Source organism: Phoxinus phoxinus, assembly GCF_949152265.1.
Source record: "Phoxinus phoxinus genome assembly, chromosome: 18".
Classification (NCBI taxonomy): Eukaryota; Metazoa; Chordata; class Actinopteri; order Cypriniformes; family Leuciscidae; genus Phoxinus; species Phoxinus phoxinus.
This window is the reverse complement of record NC_136893.1, coordinates 15624250-15647231: the sequence shown is the minus strand read 5'-3', so window position 1 is coordinate 15647231 and position 22982 is coordinate 15624250. Positions and strand designations below refer to the sequence as shown.

Here is a 22982-nt window from a genome sequence, read left to right as displayed (position 1 = left end):
TTATTAAGAATTTATATAAATTTCACATTTATGGAGTAAAATAATGTAATATTATAATTTATATAAAAGAAAGGTTAAAGAACGATAGGACACACCTTCTGTTCTGCAGGTCTTTCTGCTTACTTTTTTTTTTTTTTTTGGAATTTCATAATATCGCTCAAATTTTATAACAACTTATTTATGATTCTGCTAGTAGGTAGCATTTGTAAGTAGCAAGTAGATTTGTTTACTGTACAACATGACCCAATAAATCCAGTCATAGGCAGCACGCGAATGCCTGATGTTAATTTGTTGACCAGTGGATCTCGCCGATAAATATAATTACATTTCAAATTACTCTTTGTATTTCTATAGTTGAACTAAAATATAATATCAGATAGAATGAAAAGAACACACAAATCCCTTTTTATTGTTTTATTAAAGGTTGGCAGTTTGGGTCCTTAACCGCAGAGCATTGTGGGAGTTGTTCCTCTGCAGCAATGGCTTGGCTTGTAGTCAGATTAGCAATATCGCTATCTTTATTATATACTGCATCGGCGGTATTTGAAGACCAAGTTGGGAAATTTGATTGGTATGTAAACGGGATTTGTAGCTGTGTGTTGGTTTCACGTGTAATCCATTGTGGGATTTCTGCGACTGTTAAAACAGCCAGTACTTTAAGCAGGCTGCTGACTGTTGGCAGCTACACCGGGCTGATTGTTAACATCACTCTCAACTCACTGCGATTTCTTTCAGGAGGGAACAGTTCATCGGCAAGGTGCGTTTTGCCTTGTTTGACACTCATTCGCAAGCGTCTAAAAAGCTCCTGGTGGCAACTGACAAGAACGTGTTCGCTTCACTCAATTCAAGGACTGGAGACCTGTGTAAGTCTTTGCGCTCATTTTGCACATATATTATATTATATTATATTATATAGGCTTTGTGTATCGAAGTTGCAATGAAATTGTCTTTATTTTACCTCTGGATTGTTTTTCTTCATAAACCGTATTGGTTATTAGACTGAGACCGAATGAGCGTCCATAGTAATGTTGCTCCAAAAACACGTTTTACGTGATAAAAACCCATAGTTTTAAATCACTGTCCTTTTTATGATTTTTTTTTCAATGACAAAATACATTTAAAATGTCTGTCTGACAAAGTGATGCATCAAATATCTCTGCAATATTTGTGTTCTTTTGCAGTTGACATGTGCATTTCTTTTTTTTTGAACCCATAAAACTAATTTAATTATAAGAGATGGATATGGATACTGCTTTTTCTTTATCTAATGTTGTGAACCTCTTCCTCGAACCTATTTGCATGTTCTGCTACTCATTTACTCAACATTGAAGGGTTGTGGGTTTGCTATTGTGTATGTTATAGTTTTAAACCAACAGAAATAACGTTAATCACAATATTACCCTGTTTCTTACTGGTTTTTATGATTGGGTGTAGTATATATCCTTATTTATTGCTTCAAGATTAGGCTAACTAGTTTACTGAATACCAAATGCATTCATCTTGGATTTCTGAATCATAATCAAAATAATCTAGGTGGAGAGGTTTGCATTATGGATGTTAAAATATGCCTACCTAAATAAACTTGTTAATTAAAAATGCAAGGAAATTGATTTTTTGTATGGTCAATTCATATAATAGTGTTTGTGAAATGTTTTCAATTCTTGCAGTCTGGCGTCATGTGGATAAAACTGGACCAGAGGGCCATATTGATGCGCTGCTTATGTATGGACAAGGTAAGCATGTGGCAAAGTGTGTGTACTGTAGGGCTGTTGGAACGAATTCCGAAATTCGAATATAATTCGAATATTAAAAAAATCAATACTATTCGAATGCTGAAGTTACTATTCGAATATTGCTTTTTTTTATTTTATTTTTTTATTTTTTATTATATGATATCTTGCCTTTCTCGCCAACTTGGCTTACACAGGCATGTGAAAATGAAATGCTTTTGTTTCGTCTGATAAACAATTAAAAAATTGAATCGTAACACAATTGTGCGCGTTATCCACGCTGCATCGTCATAACAATACTGTCAATAATGGCGGCGAGCAATGTCTCCATGGAAACGGAGATCACCACTCCTGACAATTTGAGAAGCGATGTGTGGAAAGTGTTTGGATTTTAAATCATAAATGGGAAAATTAAATCACAAATAAAGTCTGAATGAAATATCACTTCTCAACTTGCAACCTTACTGTGCGTTCACACCGGACGCGAATAGCGCGTCAAATTCGCGCCTGCCGTGTCTAGTTATACACTTGACCACTTTTGTGTCCTATTCGCTATTCGCGTCCGGTGTGAACGCACCATTAGGGCACATCTGACAACGCTACACCATGACAAGCTATAGGCGATCTGTCCAAGGAACCGCTGCTAAAACAGGCAAGAATGACTTATTTTCTTCTCTTCATCACGGGGCTTACCAGCTGTCTGCTGTCCTAGCCGCGCAACAATCACTGACAGAGTCGTGAAAATCTGACACAACATCAGACAACTGATCAGTGGAAAAATGTCCATTCAAGTTGCCAAATTAAAGTCATTCATTTTGTTTCGCTGTTTTATTGTTAATAAAAAAACGCGATCACCCGTTTCTAAATGTTTATTGTAATGTTAGCTCTGTCCCTCTAGTGGACAGAACGTGTAACAACAACCAAATGCTATAGTGGCATTGACGATCCATAAGCCTGTGTAATGTCGCAAATATTAATAATAGGATGAATTTGAGCATTTAATATTCGAATATTATTCGAATATTAAATCAAATAAAGAATGGAATTCGAATAGTATTATAGAGGAAGATTGACAGCCCTAGTGTACTGTAAAATTGGGCTTTGTTTTTGGCTCTTAAATGTTTTTTGTCTCTTAGATGCTGTGGTTGTTGTCGGGAATGGCCGTCTGCTTCGCTCCTGGGAGACCACAGTCGGTGGCTTGAAGTGGGAGGCAGTGCTTGATACTGGGAGGTTGTATCCTGTGTATGTTTTATTGTGACCGTATTAGGTTTAACTGACGCATCAAACTGAGTGTCCTCTTTTGACCGCAGCTTTCAGGCCGCTGCCTTAATTGGAGTTCAAGATTTTGTGAAGTATGTTGCTGTGCTGAAAAAATCTGCTATCTCTCTCCATGACCTTTCAAGTGGCAGTCAGATATGGGTGGAAAACCTACCTGACAGGTGATGAGAAATCCTGGAACAGCTTTTCTTTATATTGCAATTATTACTGATTATTCTGATTGCTGTACAAAAGTACTCTGCTAGAGATTAGTTCTAGCTCTCGACTTATTTTCATCTTTTTGCATCCTACAGTGACACTGTTCAGTATCAAACTATATATTCTGGTGGGAATGGACTGGTGTTTGTTTTGGGATTTGTGCCAAGCTCCCATATTGTTATTGTTGAATACAAAATTGAAGATGGAGAAATAATGAAGAAGGTATGTCTACAGTTTACGGCACCATTCAAACGATTGGGGTCAGTAAGATTTGTTTTTAAAGTAATTAATACTTTCATTCAGCAAGGATACATTAAATTAACAGTGTGACAGTCAAGATATTTATAATGTTACAAAAAATTACATTTCAAGTAAATGCTGTTCTTTTGAACTTTCTATTCATTAAAAAAATCCTGACCTTTTTTTATCATAGTTTCCACAAAAATCTTCAACATGATTATAATGATTTAAATGTTTTCAACATGATTATAATTAGAGATGTTTCTTGAGCAGCAAATCAGCCTATAAGAATGATTTCTGAAGGATCATGTGATACTGAAGACTGGAGTAATGATGCTGAAAATTCAGCTTTGCATCACAATAATAAATTACTTTTTATTTTTCAAATAGAAAACTGTTATTTTAATTTGTAGTAATATTTCACAATATTACTGTTTTTACTGAATATTAATCAAATAAAATGCAGGCTTGGTGAGCATAAGAGACTAATTTTAAAAACAAAACAATCTTACCGCTACCAAACTTTAAACGGTAGTGTATAATGTTACAATAATACATTCATATAAGAAAATAAATTGAGTTTTCTTATTGAGAGAGTACATGCGGTTCCTACGATAATTACACAATCAATCACACATTTGTTTTTCTTAGAAATCAGTTGAAGCCGCATGGATGTCAAGCTTGGAGAACAGCTGTGCAGTCATCAGTTCAGGGAACCTACTGTGTGTGGATCAGACCACACAGTCCTTGTACACTCTACCACTGCAGTCTGCAGAACACACAGAAATGAGACAGATCCACCTCCAGGTGCAGATGTCACTACATTTGTGTTTAACGTACAGTGCTTCCTCAATCTTCTGTAATATCATGGACGTCTCTTTCTCTTTTTTTCCCCCCCAAAGACGCTAGATTTGGAGGTGGCATCTGGATTCCAGCCTGTTCTGACGTCCACTCAACCCAATCCGGCACAACCTCCTCTCGCTGAGTTTTTCCTTCAGCTCAGTCCAGATCATCACATCCTTCTGCAGCTCAAAGATGACCTCATCGCTCCGCTCCGGGACTTCAATCCAGTAAGAACTGATATCTCTCACGCATCTAAGGCCACGTTCGCATCAGGGCTCTGAACCGGTTTAAGGAATGAAAACAAAAACTGGAAATGAATGAAATTTTAACAGGAACATAAATAAAAATTAAAACAAAATCAAGTTTAATCTTATTTGAAATTACCATTAACCAGTTAATAATGTTATTTTATCATTCTGTTTAATATTTTAATTTGGCTGTCAACCAAACATGAATTCAAATAGTACGGCATATGCAAATGTGATATTGGTGCTTCCATCATGCGTAAAATGTTTTTTCTAGTCAAACAGTTTTTATAATGTAATGTTTCAGAAGGATTGCATGAACAGAAATGTTCAAATACTGATTATGCTTAGAGTGAACCCATTTTTTTTCTCACCGGTTTTTAAGCCCTTGTTCGCACAGCAACAGAATACGGTTGTCAGTCCTGTATTTGAGTCCTTAATATGGTTACATTCACACAGTTACGTTATTTACAGGAGTGAAAACCACATCCTATAACCGAAATCTCACCCATACATTTTCAGGACTCACAACTGCATTCTCTAAAAACCCACTCTGTGAACTGAACCGGACGGGACAACTAGTTGTCTGTCATGACATACAGTGCGAGAGCACAAAGTACGCATTGCACAAACGTGTGTCTACCATGTGTTGCGTGTTTTTATTTGTGGTAGTGAGAGAATAGGGGCTTGACTCCCATTGCACGTTCACACAGTCAGTATTCAAGATGCTACTGTGATTTGCTGTGTGAATGGGATATTTCGAGACTCACCCATAAGTAAATGCGGTTGTCAATCCCAAAAACGGACAGTGTGAATGTAGCCTAAGAGTGAGACCAGAACCATTAAATTCCTTATAGAAATTTTTATTTTTGTTCATTTAAAGACTTAAAGCCCAATGTTCTTCATATTTCAGTCATATTTGGCTGCTTTTGCTACATCTGGAGAGAAGACAGTTGCTGCTGTGATGACCCCAAAGAATGATACTGTGAGTCACATTTCAAAAACTCAACAAAAGAAATATTTCTATTTATATGTATTGTAATGGTTTGTTATTCTTACTCAAGGCTTGCAGCATTAACCTGTTCAGTGCTGACACAGGGCGAAGGCACCTTGACACTACCATTATCTACCACATGGACCCCAATGGAGGAAAGCCAAACAGAGTGAGGACTGATGGCTGAAGCATATGAGCTTGAACGATTATAGGCCAATCATTTGTGTTGTAGATAAATTTGGTTTGTCTGTCCTTTAGTTATATGTCCATGCCTTTCTGAAGAAAGATGACTCTGTGGGCTACAGAGTCATGGTGCAGACGGAAGACCTTACACTCACCTTTCTACAGCAACCTGGTATGAACTACACTATGGAGGACGAGGAGTGCCACACTTATTTACCCATTTATTAATTACAATGAATTACAAATAAATAACTATTTAAAAACAATTTAATTCATATGCTTCTGACAAATGTGTATAAAAACTATTTTTAAATGCTTAAAAAAACAATGCGTTTCAAATTTTTACATTTAAAATATTGAAGTCATATTTTTTTAATGATTATTACATTTTAAATAAGTTTATTCAAATTAAATAAACTGCTTTAAGTCAATACAGTGATTTGTCAATCTGAAACTGACTTAATTACATTTTTATTGTTGAATTAATGTTGATAAATTATTTATTCATTTTGTTTTTAAGTGGCTCTCCTGGACCTCCATACTATACCTGTAAACAATGATGTAAAATTCAGGAAAATAATGGGATTTTATTGATACTAGGATATTATTATTAATAATAATCATGCTCCTCATGAGGTAAAAATAACAATAATTCAGACTCTGCTTTTAAATTAAGTTGTCAGCCACTGCCAGCATTTTTGATCATTTTCACAAAACTTTCATGGCCTCGAATATTTTATTGAATGAATACCTGAACATGCAATATATCAAAAGAGAGAACAAAACCCCTGCTTTTAAACAAAACAAAAGGTTTTATTCTAGCTTCATGCATTCTTTTTTTGATCAACACTTGAATGTGGGTAAGTTTTGTAAAAAAGCTACATTTTGAACAAAAAGCTGATCAATTGTGTCTGCTTCTTTGCCTGTTTTGATCAGGAGATTCGGTACTCTTTCAGAAGATGCATAATAGCGCCCCCTTACCGTATTACACTGAAAACACAAAGCTGGATAATTCTGTCAGTTGCGGGAAAGCGGTGTCTCATAAATGACGGAAGATTGTCAATGGCGGGGAAAGAGTTAATATACACAACAAAATGCACGAGGTTGATTTTTGTGTTCTACTGTAGGCAGGGTAGTCTGGATGAGGGAGGAGGCCCTGGCTGATGTGGTCACCATGGAGATGGTTGATCTGCCACTCACTGGAACACAGGCAGAGCTGGAGGGAGAGTTTGGAAAGAAAGCTGGTAAAGTGCAACATAAATGGTGTCCTTTTTTTGCTTATAACATTGTTTTTAGTCTTATTCTTCCATCCTGTCATTTTGGAGCAATCAGGTTAAGAAGAGTTGGTTCACAATACGAATACACGCATCTTAAAGTCAACATGAAGTGTCATTTAAAAGCCGTTTTACTTAAGATGTTTAATTTAAAAAAAAAAGTACAGCTGGACTTTATTTTATCCATCAGGAATTTATTTATATGAAAAGATGTCTTTATATGACATGTTTTTGATTAGAAAGTAATTTTTCCCTTTTGAAATACATGCACCAATTTAAAACGTATATTATAAAATAATATAGAACAATTTTGATTTCATGTTGTTGACTTTAAAGTCTAAAATCGGTTTAGATTTAAACCCTATAAACATTTTCTATATATGTGTTATGTAAGCCTGTATTCTGTTTGTGATGTGTGTTGTGACGTTGCTGCTTTAAAAACCCTTCTGTCTTACTCATCTGTCCTGTTTTCCATGGCGTGCCATTTCTTTCTGTATTTATTTCTTTCTGTGTTTTCTTTTGCACTCGCTGCACTCGGATCCAGCCATTCAAGGTAAAGTAGAGAGCTTCCTCTTAATTTTGCTTCTCTTCCTAATCCCGTTTATTTTATGCAACGTCAGTGTCTCTAACTTGTAGACAATACATTGGCTCAAGAATGTTACTAAGTAATGTTACTTTTTTTTTTTTTTTTTGGAGTCATCTCAGACACTTATCACTGATCTCTTGTTTCCTTCAGATGGGCTGTTACCCATGGTTCTCAAGCGCCTCTCTTCCCAGTTTATCCTGCTGCAGGCCTGGATGGCCCACCTCTGGAAACTCTTCTACGATGCGCGGAAGCCTCGCAGTAGCGTGAAGAATGAAGTCACCATAGACACACTGTCTCGGGATGAGTTTAACCTGCAGAAGATGATGGTGATGGTGACTGCCTCCGGAAAAGTAAGTTCAGAAAGCACAGATGTTGTTTAGTCCTTTTAGCTGTCCTGCCGGTGAACCAACACATCTGTCGTTTTTCTACACAGCTCTTTGGCATCGACAGTAAATCAGGAACAGTTTTGTGGAAACAGTATTTAGAAGACATTAAGCCCGACTCCATTTTCAAGCTCATAGTGCAAAGGACCACTGCCCATTTTCCACATCCTCCACAGTGCACACTTCTTATAAAAGACAAGGTAAGATTTTGAAGTTTGCTTTTGTATGGTCTAATGCCATTTATTTGCTTTCTTGCTTTTGTTTTTGTTAGCTTGTTTACTCACTTGTGCAGTTGTCTTACTTGCATCATTCCATGTCTGTTCATTTGCTGTTTTTTTTTCATTTGCTGTTTTTTTTTCATTTGCTGTTTGTTAGTTTAAGTTGTTTGTTCATTTATTTGTTTGCTTGCTTAGTTTGTTTACTCATTTGTGCAATAGTTAATTAATTTGTATATTCGGTTGCTTGTTAATTTGTTTTTTTTATTTGTTTTTTGTTTATTTTAGGGCTGTTATGTATTCATAATTTAAATAGGATGATTCAATATTGAACATAATTACTTTTTTGTGCTAAATTTAAAAATGGATTGTATTTATAGGACACGGGTCTTGGAAGCCTATATGTCTTCAATCCTATCTTCGGCAAGAAGAGTCACATTAGTGTCCCTGCTTTACCCCGACCTGTGCTTCAGACCCTTCTGCTACCTGTCATCGACCAGGACTATGCTAAAGTCCTTCTACTTATTGACGATCAGTACAAGGTAGGCATCCGTCCTTCTGAAAAACCTTCTGTGTTTCTGGCAGAATGTGAACCCATTTCTTTTCTCTTTCAGGTCACAGCATTCCCATCTACTAAGAATGTTCTACAGCAACTTCAAGACACAGCATCCTCCGTATTCTTCTACCTAGTGGACTCCAGTCAGGGAAAGCTCTCGGGTTTCCGTCTGCGCATGGTTGGTATTTATTCAGCAAGCATACAGCTAGAAAGCACTTTTGGTGCTGATGTTCATAATTGAATTATTTTTTTTTTCTTCAGGATTTGTCTACAGAGCTGATCTGGGAGGTGGTCATCCCCACTGAGGTGCAGAAGATAGTGGCTGTCAAAGGAAAGCGTGCAAATGAGCATGTGCATTCCCAGGGCAGAGTGATGGGGGATCGAAGCGTGCTCTACAAGGTAATGCTGACCTTTATGACTGCTCTTGCTCCTAAATGAGATCATTTCTCACATTTCACATCACATTTCTAATCGTATGTCCTGTCTGTTGTTTGTCCTGTCTGTTGTTTGTCCTGTCTGTTTTTTGTCCTGTCTGTTGTTCCTCTGCAGTATCTAAACCCTAATCTCTTGGCTGTGATAACGGAAAGCACAGACATTCATCAGGAGCGGAGCTTTGTTGGAATCTTCCTGATCGATGGTGTGACTGGCCGTATTGTTCACGAGGCAGTGCAGCGGAAGGCCAGAGGACCAGTTCACTTTGTGCACTCTGAAAACTGGCTGGTGGTAAGTACACAGGCTTATCTATCTTTGTGTTTTTATTATTATTATTCCAGTGATAGATGTTATACACTACTACAGAATTTAACACTACTTTTGGTGTTTTCTTCCTTATAGTATGTGTACTGGAACTCCAAGTTTCGTAGAAATGAGTTTTCTGTGTTGGAGCTCTTTGAGGGAGCAGAGCTTTATAACAGCACAGTATTCAGCTCCCTGGACAGACCACATCCACCTCAGGTGCTGCAGCAGTCGTACATCTTTCCTGCTCCCATAAGCACTTTGGAGGCCACACTTACAGAAAAGGGCATCACCAGCCGACACCTCCTTGGTTAGTATTGAGCATATGCTGCAGTTAGGAATGTTCTGTTATTGACAATTATTTTCATGTTATTGCTATTACAATATTAGAAATGTATACTACTTATAAATAAATAAATAAATTTAAACACACTAAAATGTAAATTTAGGCATAACATGTATTTCATAATGTACAGAATGAAAGATGAATAACTATTCCTTTTCAAATCTGCTGTAATAACGAGTTTATTTTATATAGCGCCTTTCTACAAACTCAGGGTCGCTTTACAATATTAAAACACGCGAACATGGAAGCTGGCATAGAGACATACAGATATACTGAGTGTACGAAACATAACATGAAATGGATCATGAGTTTAGGGATCAGAAAAACAAGAGGTGAAAAATGTAATCATGTGAGGCCGCCAATGTGTTGGGGAATGGAATTCCAGAGGGTGGGGGCAGAGGTACAGAAGGCCCTGCCACCAAACAATTTGTGCCGCGGGACCAGCAGTAGACCAGATTCAGAGGACCTAAAAGTGTATAGACGGGCGTCTAATGAGGTCAGAAGTATACGGGGAGCAAGACCATGGAGGGCTTTGATGAGAAGTGTCTTGTATTGAATACTGTGGCCAATGTAGTCTGTGTAAAACAGAAGTAATGTGGGGAGATCTCTTGGTATATGTGAGGACCCTGGCTGTAGAAATTCTGAATATATTGGGGCTAATTTATTGTAATTCTGGGTGTTACTTTTTTCTTTATAGTGGGACTGCCATCAGGCAGCATTTTATCCTTACCAAAGATGTTTCTGGACCCACGGAGACCAGAGTTGATCTCAGAACAGAGTCGGTGGGTTCTCAACTAATATTTACTATGTTGAGAAAAATGTCACACACATGGTTTAATATTAATGATGAACAAATTGCTTGCTGAGTAACCAAGTTGAACAATGATTGTCTCACCATTTAGGGAAGAAAACCTCATACCATATGCTCCAGAAATGCCCATTCGTACAGAGTGGTTTATAAACTACAACCAAACTGTGTCAAGAGTAAGAGGCATCTACACTGCCCCCTCTGGCCTGGAGTCTACCTGTTTGGTAATAGTTTAGTCCATTTTTCATATCACAGTGTTAAGTAAACTTTTGTTGGTATGATTAGTCTTAATTAAAGCTCTGGACATTCATGTCATTATTACATTATACATATTCACACTGAATAATTTCCATTTCATTTCTTTATCCTATAGGTGGTTGTGTATGGTCTTGACATCTATCAGACTAGAGTGTTCCCCTCCAAGCAATTTGATGTCCTTAAGGATGACTATGACTATGTATTAATCAGCAGTGTACTCTTTGGCCTCTTCTTTGCCACCATGATCAGCAAACGTCTAGCAGAAGTGAAACTGCTGAACAGGGCATGGCGATAAGACTCATCCTAATGGCCTGTTGACTTCACTCTCGCCCTCACTGCAATGTGGTTGACACATTGATGGCAGGAGACTAGCTGGTGACCATGTCAAAACTGCAAGATCATTTGATAAGTTTGGTGTATTTTTGCAACCAGCTGTCTTGGGGATCTTGTGGTGTCTTGAGTGTAAGTGCATAGATGGCCATGAGTTTTTTCCCTTTTCAGAGAGATGTAATGATGTAGGTCTTATTTCCCCCCCAGCATTGAACAATTCACTGTCTAACTTGTTAATTTATTGTGCCTTTCGGGGTAACGACTCATAATTTAAAGGTAGACTCTCTTAAAAATAACTCATTTAATTATAATTTTCTATATTTCATTAAGTAAGTCTGAGTCTGCCTTTCGAAGAGGCTGAAGGATGAGTTGATGTATTTTCAAAATTAATATTGAGGAAGGATTATTTCAAAGGGACTGCTATTTTAATTTAAATTAATGAAAATATTGAATAATATGATTTGGTTTTAAATTAAAATAGTAGTAATGATCTGTTGAGCTGTTAAAGAATATATCGCCTCATTTCATGTACATGATTTGATGGGCAAACACTAGTGCACATGAGAAATATGAAATTTCAAGAGTCAAGACATTTGAATAATTTTCTCCTGTACATTAATGATATAAGGTTCTACATAGGAGGAGTTCGGATAGTCTTTTGTAGTTATTTTAGGGTATGTCAAATGCACTGGATGGTTTGGAGCCATGTTCTTACTTGATATATTTATGAGCAAGATCCTATTATGCCATATACTTTGATTTTGACTCATACACATGCAAATCCTTGTGATTTTACAATTGTGCAGAATGTTTCTACTCTTGATTTTCATAAATAGGCCTGTTTATATATATGATTTTGAAAGCATCCCCTCTGCTGCAAATTAATGATGTCAGAAAAAAACGAGTTTAATAATATTTATAACAAAAGGATAGGTATTAAGTTAAGTTGGTAACAAACCTAATGCTTTTTTAAACATGCATAAATTATTTGTTCTTTTCCCCCCAATCAGTAATAAAAGATATCCCCTCTCCTAATTGTTGACTCTTGAATTGTATCTTACAATGTATTTATTGAAGTTAGAACTGCTACAATTGTGTATAGTCTGGGCAATAACCGTTGAAATACGTTCTGGTAGATCATTAAAGGGATAGTTCAGCCCAAAAGTGTAATTATGTCAACGTTTACTCACCCTCATGTCATTACAAAACTTACTTTCTAGAAAGGACCACAGAAGAAGACATTTTGAACCATGTTTGTAACCAAACAGATTTGGAAAGACATGGTGGAAAATACATGATAACCGAATTGTTTTATTTTTGGGTAAACTGTCCCTTTGAGTAAACGTTTTTCTAAGCTGTTTTAAGCTTAAGAGTAAAAACCGTCCATCGCAGTCTTATTATTTTCTCAGGTTACAACGTGCTCACATCATGACACAACACCCAAGGCTTTTCATGTTTATCTCTGACGACATTTCCTGTTATTTGGCGTCTGATGATTAACCTCATTTCCGCTCTTAGATTCTAATAGAGTATCTCAAGATGGCGTCGAGTGGAGGAGATGGAGAACCTGAGTGGACCGCAGCCGTACGGCCACTTTTATCAGCGTCCTACACGGCTTTCGAAACGAAAGAGCTACCTCAGCTTATAGGATCCATCATAAACAGGTCAGACGAGGGCTTGTTTGTTGAGTTACCCCGTGCAGGGCTGAAATAAACTGTTGAGTGACTCCGCATTAGCTGTGATGCTATGGCAGCACCGAGGCTGTGTCTTAAAACCTAGTCAGCTGACTACCTTGACAGCATTTCTGGGCATCATCAGAGGGTTTGGGCCGTTCCCAATGCGCACATAATGGCCCAAAATGCTGTCTGAAATGCTTTCCAAAGCCCAAAATAATTTTGAACGCGCACATGATGCCTTTAAATGCGTTCTACGTAGCCAGCTGGTTGGGTTTTGAGACACAGCTGGAGTGTTACTGTTCATTTACAGTAGCAGATGCATCAGATTCTGCTTCATCATCAGGCCGGGGATCTGTTCTTTTACGTTCATATAACCGACCTACATGATATTTTAACTATGTCGATTGCTTATAATGAACCCTAAATCCACTGACATCCAACCCTAAATAAAGTGATTTCATATTCGTGTCGGAAGTGAATTAATTGACACTGACTGAGCTTGTTAGCCTCCCTCGACTAACCCCAAAAAACGCTAGTTAGTTAGCCTGCTAGCCACTCTCAATAGCTACTCATAAGCGCCCCTTTTAAATGTCAACCGAATAAATCTTCCGCTGTCAGTCAGTGGAAACCACATTAGTCCCATTTACTCAAAGGTTTATTTTAGTCGTTTCAATTTAATGCATATGGGGGTGTGCTTGCTAACTAGCCAGCTATGACTTAGCAGGTGGTGCTAGTGTTGCTGATGGTTTGCTAATTGTGAGTTAGCCTTGTTTGGTTAATAAATAAACGTCGAAATTGTGTGTTTTGGTTTGTTGTAAGTTTAGTTGTCGATTTCAAAGGCTTGTTTGTTTCGGTATGAATATGTGCACTGTCATGAAAGTTTCGTTTTTACAGAAAAAGTATTAGGTGGGCTGTGTGCGCAAATAAACATACATTACCGTGTGTGTCATTTAATGCTTGATACACTGATCTGACTACGAGCCCAAAAATAATCAGTAAACATACTATTGAATTTATGATTCAAAAAACGTTAACTGTTGTCTTTTTGTTTTGTCGGTGTTCATGAGCTACTTAACTAGTCAAAAGTGAAAGTAATACGATTGAGCTGTCAACCTATACTGGACTAAACCTGTTTGTTTGTAGTTTAATAAAGATTGATTCAGAATTTTGTTTTTCAATTCAAACTGCAATAATTTGTGTTACTGTCCCATATGTCTGTGTTCATCTGTCTGGATTCAGAATCATTAATTATGATCAGTATGTATATTGTTTGTTGACATGAGTGTTTTTGTTCAAAAATAAAAGCCTATTCCCAATGCAATATTGCAATATACTCAGTTTATTAAAAAAAATTAAAAAAGCTTTAAGGGGGTGGAGGTAAAAATGTGTTTACTAAAACCATTTAAAATACATTTTGTTAAACTAAATCGAAAACTAAATAAAATAACATAGGCTATATCAGATGACAAAGTTACACTTTAAATAAAAATTAGAAATGCTGCCTTGGCAACTAACTGAAATAAACTAGGTTTAAGGTGTAGTACTAAAATGACAAGAACTGAAATAAAAATAAATTAAAGCATATTAGAATTATATACAAAAAACTAATAAAAATGACAAGCACAACATTACTAAAACAAAATTAAACTGAAACAATTTAAAAAAAGCTAATTATTAAATACATATAACTGGTACAAACTGGACAATTATTAAAAAAAGATTTTAGGAATCACATGCACCTCAAACACTTTTTAATGATGTTTGACATAGGCCTAGTGTTTGTTGTTGTTATACACAAATTAGGAACTTTTATATTTAGTAGGTTGTGCATTCCTAAATGTTTGAGCTTTGTAATTGTTTACCGTTTATTGCTAACTAGGCTAGTTGTTACATGCTTACTATAGGACAGTTTCATAATATTGCTGGATGGAACAGCATTTAGTGAGTTCTTTAGTTAATTTAGGCCAGCCTGGCTGCTTTCTGATATGTTACACTGACTTTCATAATTCAGTCAATTCATACTTGATAATCCAGTCTTGCCTTACATTTGATCTCATTGCATACCTGGTGTCACTTGGAAATGTCACATTACGAAAGTAAAATGAGTTGCAAACTGCAATTTACATTGATTGTAACCGTTTTTTCCTCTTCTTTTTTTATAGTGAATCTGAGATTCTTCACCATGACAAACAGTATGAGCCATTCTACTCGTCTTTTGTGGCACTATCTGCACATTACATCACCACTGTTTGTGGACAAAGTATGTCAAACTTCAATATTTTATTCTGAAACTACAATTTCCTTAATTTCTAGCCAAAGTAGGCCTACGTTATATGTTTTAGCTGAATATAGACGTACACAGATTTTAACTGGCTATTCACAATATTCCCATTTAATAACAATTCTTCTGTCACATTTTAGTCCCCAGAAATCAGTTGCTGTCAGTAGCTGCAGCATGTAAAGTATTGATTGAGTTCTCATTGCTGCGTCTGGAGAATCCTGATGAAGCATGTGCAGTCTCTCAGGTCAGACATTGCCTTTTAATCAGAACATGGTGTACATCCTTGTCTGTTTGAATACGCATAGCATTTTCTTATAAACTAACTTCCTTTCTCTTTCCGCTCAATAGAAGCACCTGATCCTCTTAATAAAAGGCCTTTGTACTGGCTGCAGTCGATTGGATCGGACAGAGATCATCACCTTTACTGCGATGATGAAGTCGGCAAAACTTCCCCAAACTGTCAAGACCCTTTCTGATGGTAAGAGCTGTTTTAAATTGTCAGCCCTGTGTTACCGGATAAATTAGTTCTTGTTAGGATTCTTTCTCACTGAGCACGTTTGCTGTGGTTCGAGTCCAAGCACGATCATTCACGGTGCCCCCAGGAAGCGGGTCCATTTTTTGGTGCTATTATGCGCAGCAGAGTGAACTACACTTGGGTTTACTGTATTTCGTCGCATAAAGGCTGCTTTCTGTTGCTTGCAAACGGACTCTGAGGAAAAAGCTGACAGCTTTCACATTACCAATTTTTCATGCAAACCGTACCCCGTTTCGAGCTAAACTGCCTGTGTGAAAGCACCCTAAGGCAAATGAAATGTCTTGCTTGGTGTAATGACCTGTTTGTTTTTTGGGTTTAATCTCTGTGGTTTAAATATAGGCTAGACCCAGTATTACGGGATGGGAATATGCAGCAGCAGTGTTTTGGTGTGTTAAATTGTGCGCATCTTGCTTGTTGTAATTTCAACACAGCTGTTCAGAAGTAAATAACTTCAGTTGGTCAAGATGTTTGCTTTGCCTTTTGCCTTAAAAAGTCTGATTAAAGGGACATAACATCTGGTGTTGTGCTGATTTGAGGGAAAATCTACAGAATTCATTTATATACAACTGTTCAAGTTTGGGGTCGGTAAGGTTTTTTTTTAATCCTGTTGAAAGAATTATTTTGTGCTGGAGTACATTTCTTGTTATCAATGTTGAACCTTTTTTTCAGGATTCTTCTTTGATAAATAGGAAGTTTAAAAGAACTTCATTTTTTAAAAATATTTTTGTTTGTAAAAGTATAAATGTCTTTACTGCCACTTTTTTTGATTGAGTGATGCATCCTTGCTGAACAAGAGTATTAATTTCTTCCCCAAAAAACATTTACTGACCTAAACTTTTGAACCGTAGTGTATATGGTAAAAATTTTTTAAAAGGAGCTGAAAGAAAGTAGGATAGCCTATTATTTTTGGTAAATGATCCGTTTTTACAAAATATTAAATAAACACACACAAAAAGGCAGAGGTTCTGTAGGATTGTAGATTTTTACGGAAGCTCTAACAGTGTGCAATTCTGCTGGGACATATTCCATGTGGACAGATCCCTAAGGTGCCTTTGCAGTTCATTCATGTCTTGCGATGATGATGCAGGGCTGGTGGTATCCAGATGTGTCATAACACATATATTTGTCCCCTAGGGTTGTGCGATATATTTCATCTGTTTGTTTTAATGATGTGCCGCCGATTTGACATTGAGTATATCCCTCACACACATAGAGTGCATGCATGCCTCATGTAGTCTTGTAGATTAGACTAGTGTGGTGGGTGGACATTTTCACTGCGTAATAGTTTATATTTATATCATTTAATATAGTTAATAAATATCACATGAAGAGTTCAGTTTTTCTCCAGATATCAGCATAACAAATGTGATATTGATTTTATATAAGTTTCAATACACAAGAAGTTAATTTTAAGTGACTTCACATTTAGACGCCATATTGGCTGTTCTATTTCCTTTTGCTCCAGACTGCCAGAGGCAATGCTAAAGCAATAGTGGAAAATCCTCTGCGCTCGCGCTTGACAGAGAATCGAATAACAAAGTCATGGCGTATCTTCAGCTATAATACCCACTTAACATGTAAAATCAGTTTCTTTCTCATTCTGACATGATTGAATCAAAGTGACTATTTTGTGCAGCTTGCTGCTGAAGAGTTCTTCAGGATGCATGCACTGACGCACTGATGAGCTATTGTCTCGTGCTTGCAATTCTACAGCAAGCCTTGGCCGGTGTTCCTATTCTTTGGTGCATATGCTTGTGACCTAACACAGCTTTGGGCACTCTTGCACAAGAGGGGAGTGAATGGCACTTGGAGAGAATCTCTCTCACTCTTCTTCACTTTCAAACTGTTCGCAGAGGAAAACATGTTTTGGTGTGCACAGACAACAAGGTGACTGTTTTTTATATCAACCATCAGGGAGGCACAAGGTCACAGAGTGCGCTTCAGGTAGCTCACAACCGGCTTATTTGGGCCCAGGTCAATCTGCTGTCCATCCAAGCAGTTTATCTACCAGACCGCGGGTCGCAGGGAGATTGGACTCTACACTCAGAACTGGTGCTAATGATATGGAGGACGTATGGCGCAGCGGTAGATTTGTTCGCGGACAGTCGGATGTCTCACTGCCCTCGTTGGTTTTCCCTGATGGACGATTTGGGATGTCTGGGTCTGGAGGCATTAGCCCACGACTGGCCAGACGTGACACTATTTGCTTTCCCCTTAGTTACCACTGATTTGGAGGACTCTTTGCAGAGTGCGTGACTCCGGCCATCGTCTGCTGTTAGTGGATCCTTATTGGCCTGCAAGGCCATGGTTTCAGACTATCTTTTCACTGATAATAGGGCCATCTTGTCGTCTGCCCAACAGACCAGACCTCCTGAGTCTGCTAGAAGGAAGAGTTTGGCATCCAGATCCAGATCAGTTGAAACTGTGGGTGTGGTGATCGTGGCCACCAGAACTCTCTTGGAGTGTTCTGAGGACCAGGCAGGGACACTGTTTTGAGTACACGTGCGGCATCCACATGAAAGTTGTATGCTTGTAAATGGAAAATGTTCTCTGACTGGTGTTCTAGCCGTGATGTTAATCCATTACACTGCTCAGTTGGATGCATTTTGGATTTTCTTCAACATCTTTTGGAACTTGGGCGTTCTAGCCTGACGTCGTCATACTCGGATTCTAGTCAGAATATTAGTCTGATACTGCTCCATTGGGCTGTGATTATGGGGCGTTCGTCAACCGAACCAGGAAAGGAAATGCCTCTGCACTCAATTGGATAGACCTACAACCAATCAGAGCAACAGAGTAGGTGACGCATGTCTAATACCTTGATCACGGTTTCCTGTTCCTCTTTTAAAATGAATGCGATGTTGATATCTTCTATAACAAGACGCAATGGCGGAATCTACACATCTCAATTCTCCAGCGGCAGCCATCTTTGTTGTAAACTAATTCAACCCAATTCTTTTGGGTTGAACCCAACCCAACCTCTCTTTGGTGACGTGGATGATTACGTTACTGTTGATCATCTGTCCATCATCGTATAAAGCCCGCCCTGACAATTTGATTGGTTCAAACAGCTCTGGTTTGAGCATAAAATCGATAAAATCCCAGAAAAGTTTGAGATCTTATTTTTGTCAATCGCACACACCTCTACAACTTGTCATCTGCTATACACACGAAACTTAATGAAGCATAATTTTCTTGCATGTCTTTTCTTGCTCATTTGATTATTGTGGCTAATTATAAGCTCTCTTGTGAGGTTTACTGCTTTTAGATCAAGTCAGAAGGGAGCTGTGCTGTTTAGTAATTGCATTCTTTAATATTACAAATTAGTAAGGCATTCCTTTAGCATGTTAATTTAGTACCTTTTTTCATACTCCCTGACCTGTATGTACATCCAATAATATGTCATTTTCCTACAGCAAATTGTTAATTTGGGGGCTTTTCTCAGGATTTTTTTTTATATGATTGTATACAAATAATTTTATTTAGCAATGCATCATGGAAGTAACATCCTCCTTGACACAATTCAGTCCAAGCAAAGCATTGTCTCATCTGAGTGTATTAATCTTTTTTACTCATGTGAGTGCCGAAATGGTAGAAAGGAAGCTTTGTTTTCTTTGCTCTGTCAGAGAGGATTTAAGATCATATTTTTTCCAGAATAGTCAACTCAAAGATGAGATTCTGTCTGCTAATATTCTGCAATCATCTTTTGGTTTCTCTTGCTTTCCAGTGGAGGACCAGAAGGAGCTTCCTTCCCCTGTTAACCCCGAACTCAGACATAAAGAAGTCCAAATGAACTTTTTCAATCAGCTGACGTCAGTGTTTAACCCTGACATTACCGTGCTGGCCTCTCCATCCGTTCACATGCAGGTCAGTGAATTAGATTATTCTTTCAATTGAGTTCACAATAGCTATGTTTACATGGACACCTTTTGTTTGTTTGATAAATCTGAACATACTGTTTACATGAACACTAAATAAAGTGATTGGGTTTGTGTGTGCGTGTCTGAATTTTGTCATGCGCTCGCATGCCCCTTACAATCTCAATGAAATCCATTACGATTTATGTGGTTACATCTGACTTTTTGTTTTTTTATTATGACTTTGCTACTAGTCCGATTACGAAGAGATTATTAGGGTCCATGTAAACGCAGCTAATGATGTGATCACTCCCGGGATTACTGCTGTTTTGTTATGAGCAAACAAAGATGCTTAAGGACAAAACTCTAATGTCATGTGTTTTACAGGGTGAGAATGAGTGTGATGACCAGACAACAACAGATCAGGCATTGCAGGCCAAAATGAAGAATGCCTTCATCTCTCAAAATGTGTCCAGTTTACAAGAATTAGGTGAGCTGAGCTTGTGAGCTCAAACTTTTCAACCCAAATACCACATGATCAAATCAGGCCAAGTACCTCCTGCACAATATTCCCTAATAAGACCATACTCACAATGGACAATGCCATTTAGATTAATATCAATATTAATGAAGACATATTTTAGGAAGATTACAATTGCATGTTGAATTCGAGTACTCAGTCAAAAATCCTCAATTGCAATTTACATTTGACGAGTAACTTGCAAAATATCGGAAGTGGAGCATTCCATGGATGAGAATTCTTGAACCGCATTATTAGACCGTTTTCTAAGGATGCACAATGTATTAACCATTTAAAAACCATACAATACTGTAGTGCTATTGTGAATTCACTAAGGCTGCGATTCAATTAAATATATATATGCCCTGCGGGTTAAATATATGCGCTTTAATTATTTACATGTGTGTGTGTGTATTTGTATTATTGTATTATTCTTTGTTATTCTTATCCCATGCATTACAGGAGGTTCAGAGAAGTTGCTGCGTGTGTGCCTCAACCTTCCTTACTTCTTACGGTATATCAACCGCTTCCAGGATGCGGTATCCGCCAACTCTTTCTTCATCATGCCGGCCACTGTGGCAGATGCTACCGCTGTCCGAAATGGGTAAACCAAAGACTCCCTCAGCTCACTGCTTTTTGTTGAACCTTTTGTAGAGAGTGAGTACACTGACTTCCATCCCCATTTCAGTTTTCACTCCCTGGTGATTGATGTGACCATGGCCTTGGACACACTTTCCTTGCCTGTACTGGAGCCTTTGACCCCTGGGAGACTACTTGATGTGACGGTGTTAGCACTAAGCTGCCTCTATGCAGGTGGGTTCATTGAAAAAAAAGCTCCTCTTGTAGAGTTCAGCTGTACACAGAGAGCTTCAGGTGTGTGGGTTTTTTCTCTCAGGTGTGAGTGTGGCGACTTGCATGGCCATACTGCAGGTGGGCAGTGGCTTGCAGCTTCGTGCAGCCTCCACTGGCTCCAAGGAGGAAGACTATGAAAATGACGCTGCTACCATTGTGCAGAAATGCGTATGTGTCATTAGTGAAGGTGGCAGATGACTTTTGAAAGTTTTATTGTCTTCGGTACACTGCTGATCTTCTGTTTTTCCTTTTATTTTCAACAGCTGGAAATCTATGAGATGATTGGACAGGCCATCAGTAACTCTCGCAGAGCTGGAGGGGAGGTAGGTGAACTATTTGCCACAGAGTATACAACATAAGTGAGATATGTCCCACATCTGACATCTGGTTTCGTGTTTCAACAGCATTATCAGAACTTTCAACTCTTGGGCGCCTGGTGCCTGTTAAACAGCCTGTATTTGATACTGAACCTAAGCCCCACGGCCCTGGCTGATAAAGGGAAGGAGAAAGATCCCCTGGCAGCACTACGGGTCCGAGACATCTCCACCCGAACCAAGGACGGAGCAGGATCTCCTAAACTTGGCCCGGGGAAAGGGTAAGTGCCTTTGTGCTTCAAGTGATTGCATAATGAATATGAGTTATAAGAGTGTCCTAAAGCACTGGTCCTCAGGTTTAAATTTTTTTTAAGTGTTATAAGTGTTAGTTTAGGTTGTAAAATGTGCTGCAACTAATATAACCTTACCTTGACATAATAAGGTCAAATTGTCTAATATTTTAAAGGGCACCTATTTATTTATAAGGTGCCCTTATAAATATTTCAAATATTTATAAATTATAAAGCAGTTTTGTTTAAAAAAAAAGTTTTCTTTTTTCAAAGAAATAAAATATTTTCTCAAAAGACTTTTTTAGGTTTTCATTATTTGAATGAGGCATTTTTTCTTCTTCGTTGTGATATTAGAACAGCATCATCCTGACATTTTTTTACTTTATGCACCCCCCTCCCCCACACCACCCTAAAATAAATTAATACAGTAATGAATCCATCAATAATGAGCCTGTTTTTAATTTATTTTATGTATAAATTTTATGTATATTAGTATGGATTTGAATATTACAAAAATTAAGTATCGAGTTTTTTTCCCCCATCAGGCACCAAGGTTTTGGGGTTCTGTCAGTTATTCTGGCCAATCACTCAATCAAGCTGCTCACATCACTGTTCCAGGATTTACAAGTGGAGGCTCTTCACAGAGTAAGGCCAAACACAATAGCTTCTTTTGAAATGCCAGGGCATTTTCAGATTGTAAATGTGAATGTAGCCGTTATCTGTCTTCAAGGGCTGGGCTAGTGACGGTCCTCCAGCAGAGCTGAACATCATGGCCCAGAGCACGTCTATCCAGAGAGTGCAGAGACTCATTGACTCGGTCCCTCTCACCAACCTGCTCTTCACGCTGCTCTCCACCTCCTATAAAAAGGTATGCGACCACAAGACTCGATCATGGTTGCTATGAGGAAAGTGGTCTGTTGTGTTTGATGAATGTGGTGGCTCTGGTTGTGCTTGATTCAGGCATGTGTGCTGCAGCGACAGAGGAAGGGTTCGGTCAGCAGTGACGCCAGTGCCTCCACTGATTCCAACACTTATTATGAAGATGACTTCAGCAGCACAGAAGAGGACAGCAGTCAAGGTAACGAACACTGCAGATTTCTTGTCATGTAAAGGGTCAAGAAACCCCCCTGTTTCAGCACTGCTTGTTCACACTAATTAAAAGAAAGAAAAAAACTCTGGGAGTGTAGAGGGTGGGAAGAAGGGAGACAACAAAAAATAAAACATTTGCAACACACTCATCATTATACAGACAAATTAATATTTAAATGTGAGCGGAGAGAGACAACAAACTCACTGAAATCATATCATTAGATACTACTTATAAATTTGCAGAGCTATTGGTCCATTCTTCTTTGAATTTTGGGTCTACATAATTTTCTTCTGTGTATCAAGATAATCCATCTTGTCATCAAAACTCCAGCTCTGACTGCATCGTGGTGAAAATGCAAACAACAC

At 38.0% G+C, this 22982-nt stretch overlaps 2 protein-coding genes across 25 annotated transcripts in view; both read left to right on the top strand.

Moving 5' to 3' along the window:
* Positions 1 to 448: 448 nt before the first annotated feature.
* On the top strand, positions 449 to 12362 carry emc1 (ER membrane protein complex subunit 1). The gene is made up of 22 exons (XM_079589367.1): positions 449 to 571; positions 736 to 863; positions 1668 to 1733; positions 2867 to 2960; positions 3041 to 3169; positions 3302 to 3428; positions 4098 to 4253; positions 4349 to 4516; positions 5448 to 5519; positions 5599 to 5697; positions 5787 to 5883; positions 6839 to 6955; positions 7722 to 7921; positions 8005 to 8154; positions 8550 to 8711; positions 8784 to 8903; positions 8987 to 9124; positions 9275 to 9448; positions 9560 to 9770; positions 10504 to 10588; positions 10709 to 10838; positions 10988 to 12362. The coding sequence occupies exons 1-22, from the start codon at positions 480 to 482 to the stop codon at positions 11165 to 11167; spliced, it is 2895 nt and encodes a 964-aa protein (XP_079445493.1). The 5' UTR covers positions 449 to 479; the 3' UTR covers positions 11168 to 12362.
* Positions 12363 to 12712: 350 nt separating this feature from the next.
* The window catches only part of ubr4 (ubiquitin protein ligase E3 component n-recognin 4), a 44460-nt gene continuing 34190 nt past the window's right edge, over positions 12713 to 22982 (top strand). For 11 of the 24 annotated variants that reach the window (XM_079589264.1, XM_079589271.1, XM_079589268.1 and 8 more), the window contains exons 1-14: positions 12736 to 12866; positions 15041 to 15138; positions 15300 to 15403; positions 15508 to 15637; positions 19422 to 19561; positions 19939 to 20041; positions 20534 to 20675; positions 20760 to 20884; positions 20967 to 21091; positions 21187 to 21246; positions 21328 to 21518; positions 22073 to 22172; positions 22240 to 22395; positions 22488 to 22605. In XM_079589264.1, coding sequence (XP_079445390.1) covers positions 12742 to 12866; positions 15041 to 15138; positions 15300 to 15403; positions 15508 to 15637; positions 19422 to 19561; positions 19939 to 20041; positions 20534 to 20675; positions 20760 to 20884; positions 20967 to 21091; positions 21187 to 21246; positions 21328 to 21518; positions 22073 to 22172; positions 22240 to 22395; positions 22488 to 22605 — 1717 coding nt within the window. In that variant the 5' untranslated portion in view covers positions 12736 to 12741. Of the gene's footprint in view, positions 12867 to 15040; positions 15139 to 15299; positions 15404 to 15507; positions 15638 to 19421; positions 19562 to 19938; positions 20042 to 20533; positions 20676 to 20759; positions 20885 to 20966; positions 21092 to 21186; positions 21247 to 21327; positions 21519 to 22072; positions 22173 to 22239; positions 22396 to 22487; positions 22606 to 22982 lie in introns of all 24 variants that reach the window. The other 13 variants (XM_079589276.1, XM_079589275.1, XM_079589272.1 and 10 more) reach the window with 2 other exon arrangements.

What these genes read in the sequence shown, in the direction of transcription:
- emc1 (XM_079589367.1), top strand. Translation starts at nt 480, where the DNA reads ATGGCTTGGCTTGTAGTCAGATTAGCAATATCGCTATCTTTATTATAT. An exon ending in CGGGTTTCCGTCTGCGCATG is followed by an intron (nt 8,904 to 8,986) that starts GTTGGTATTTAT and finishes TTTTTTCTTCAG; the next exon opens with GATTTGTCTACAGAGCTGAT. An exon ending in CACCAGCCGACACCTCCTTG is followed by an intron (nt 9,771 to 10,503) that starts GTTAGTATTGAG and finishes TTTTCTTTATAG; the next exon opens with TGGGACTGCCATCAGGCAGC.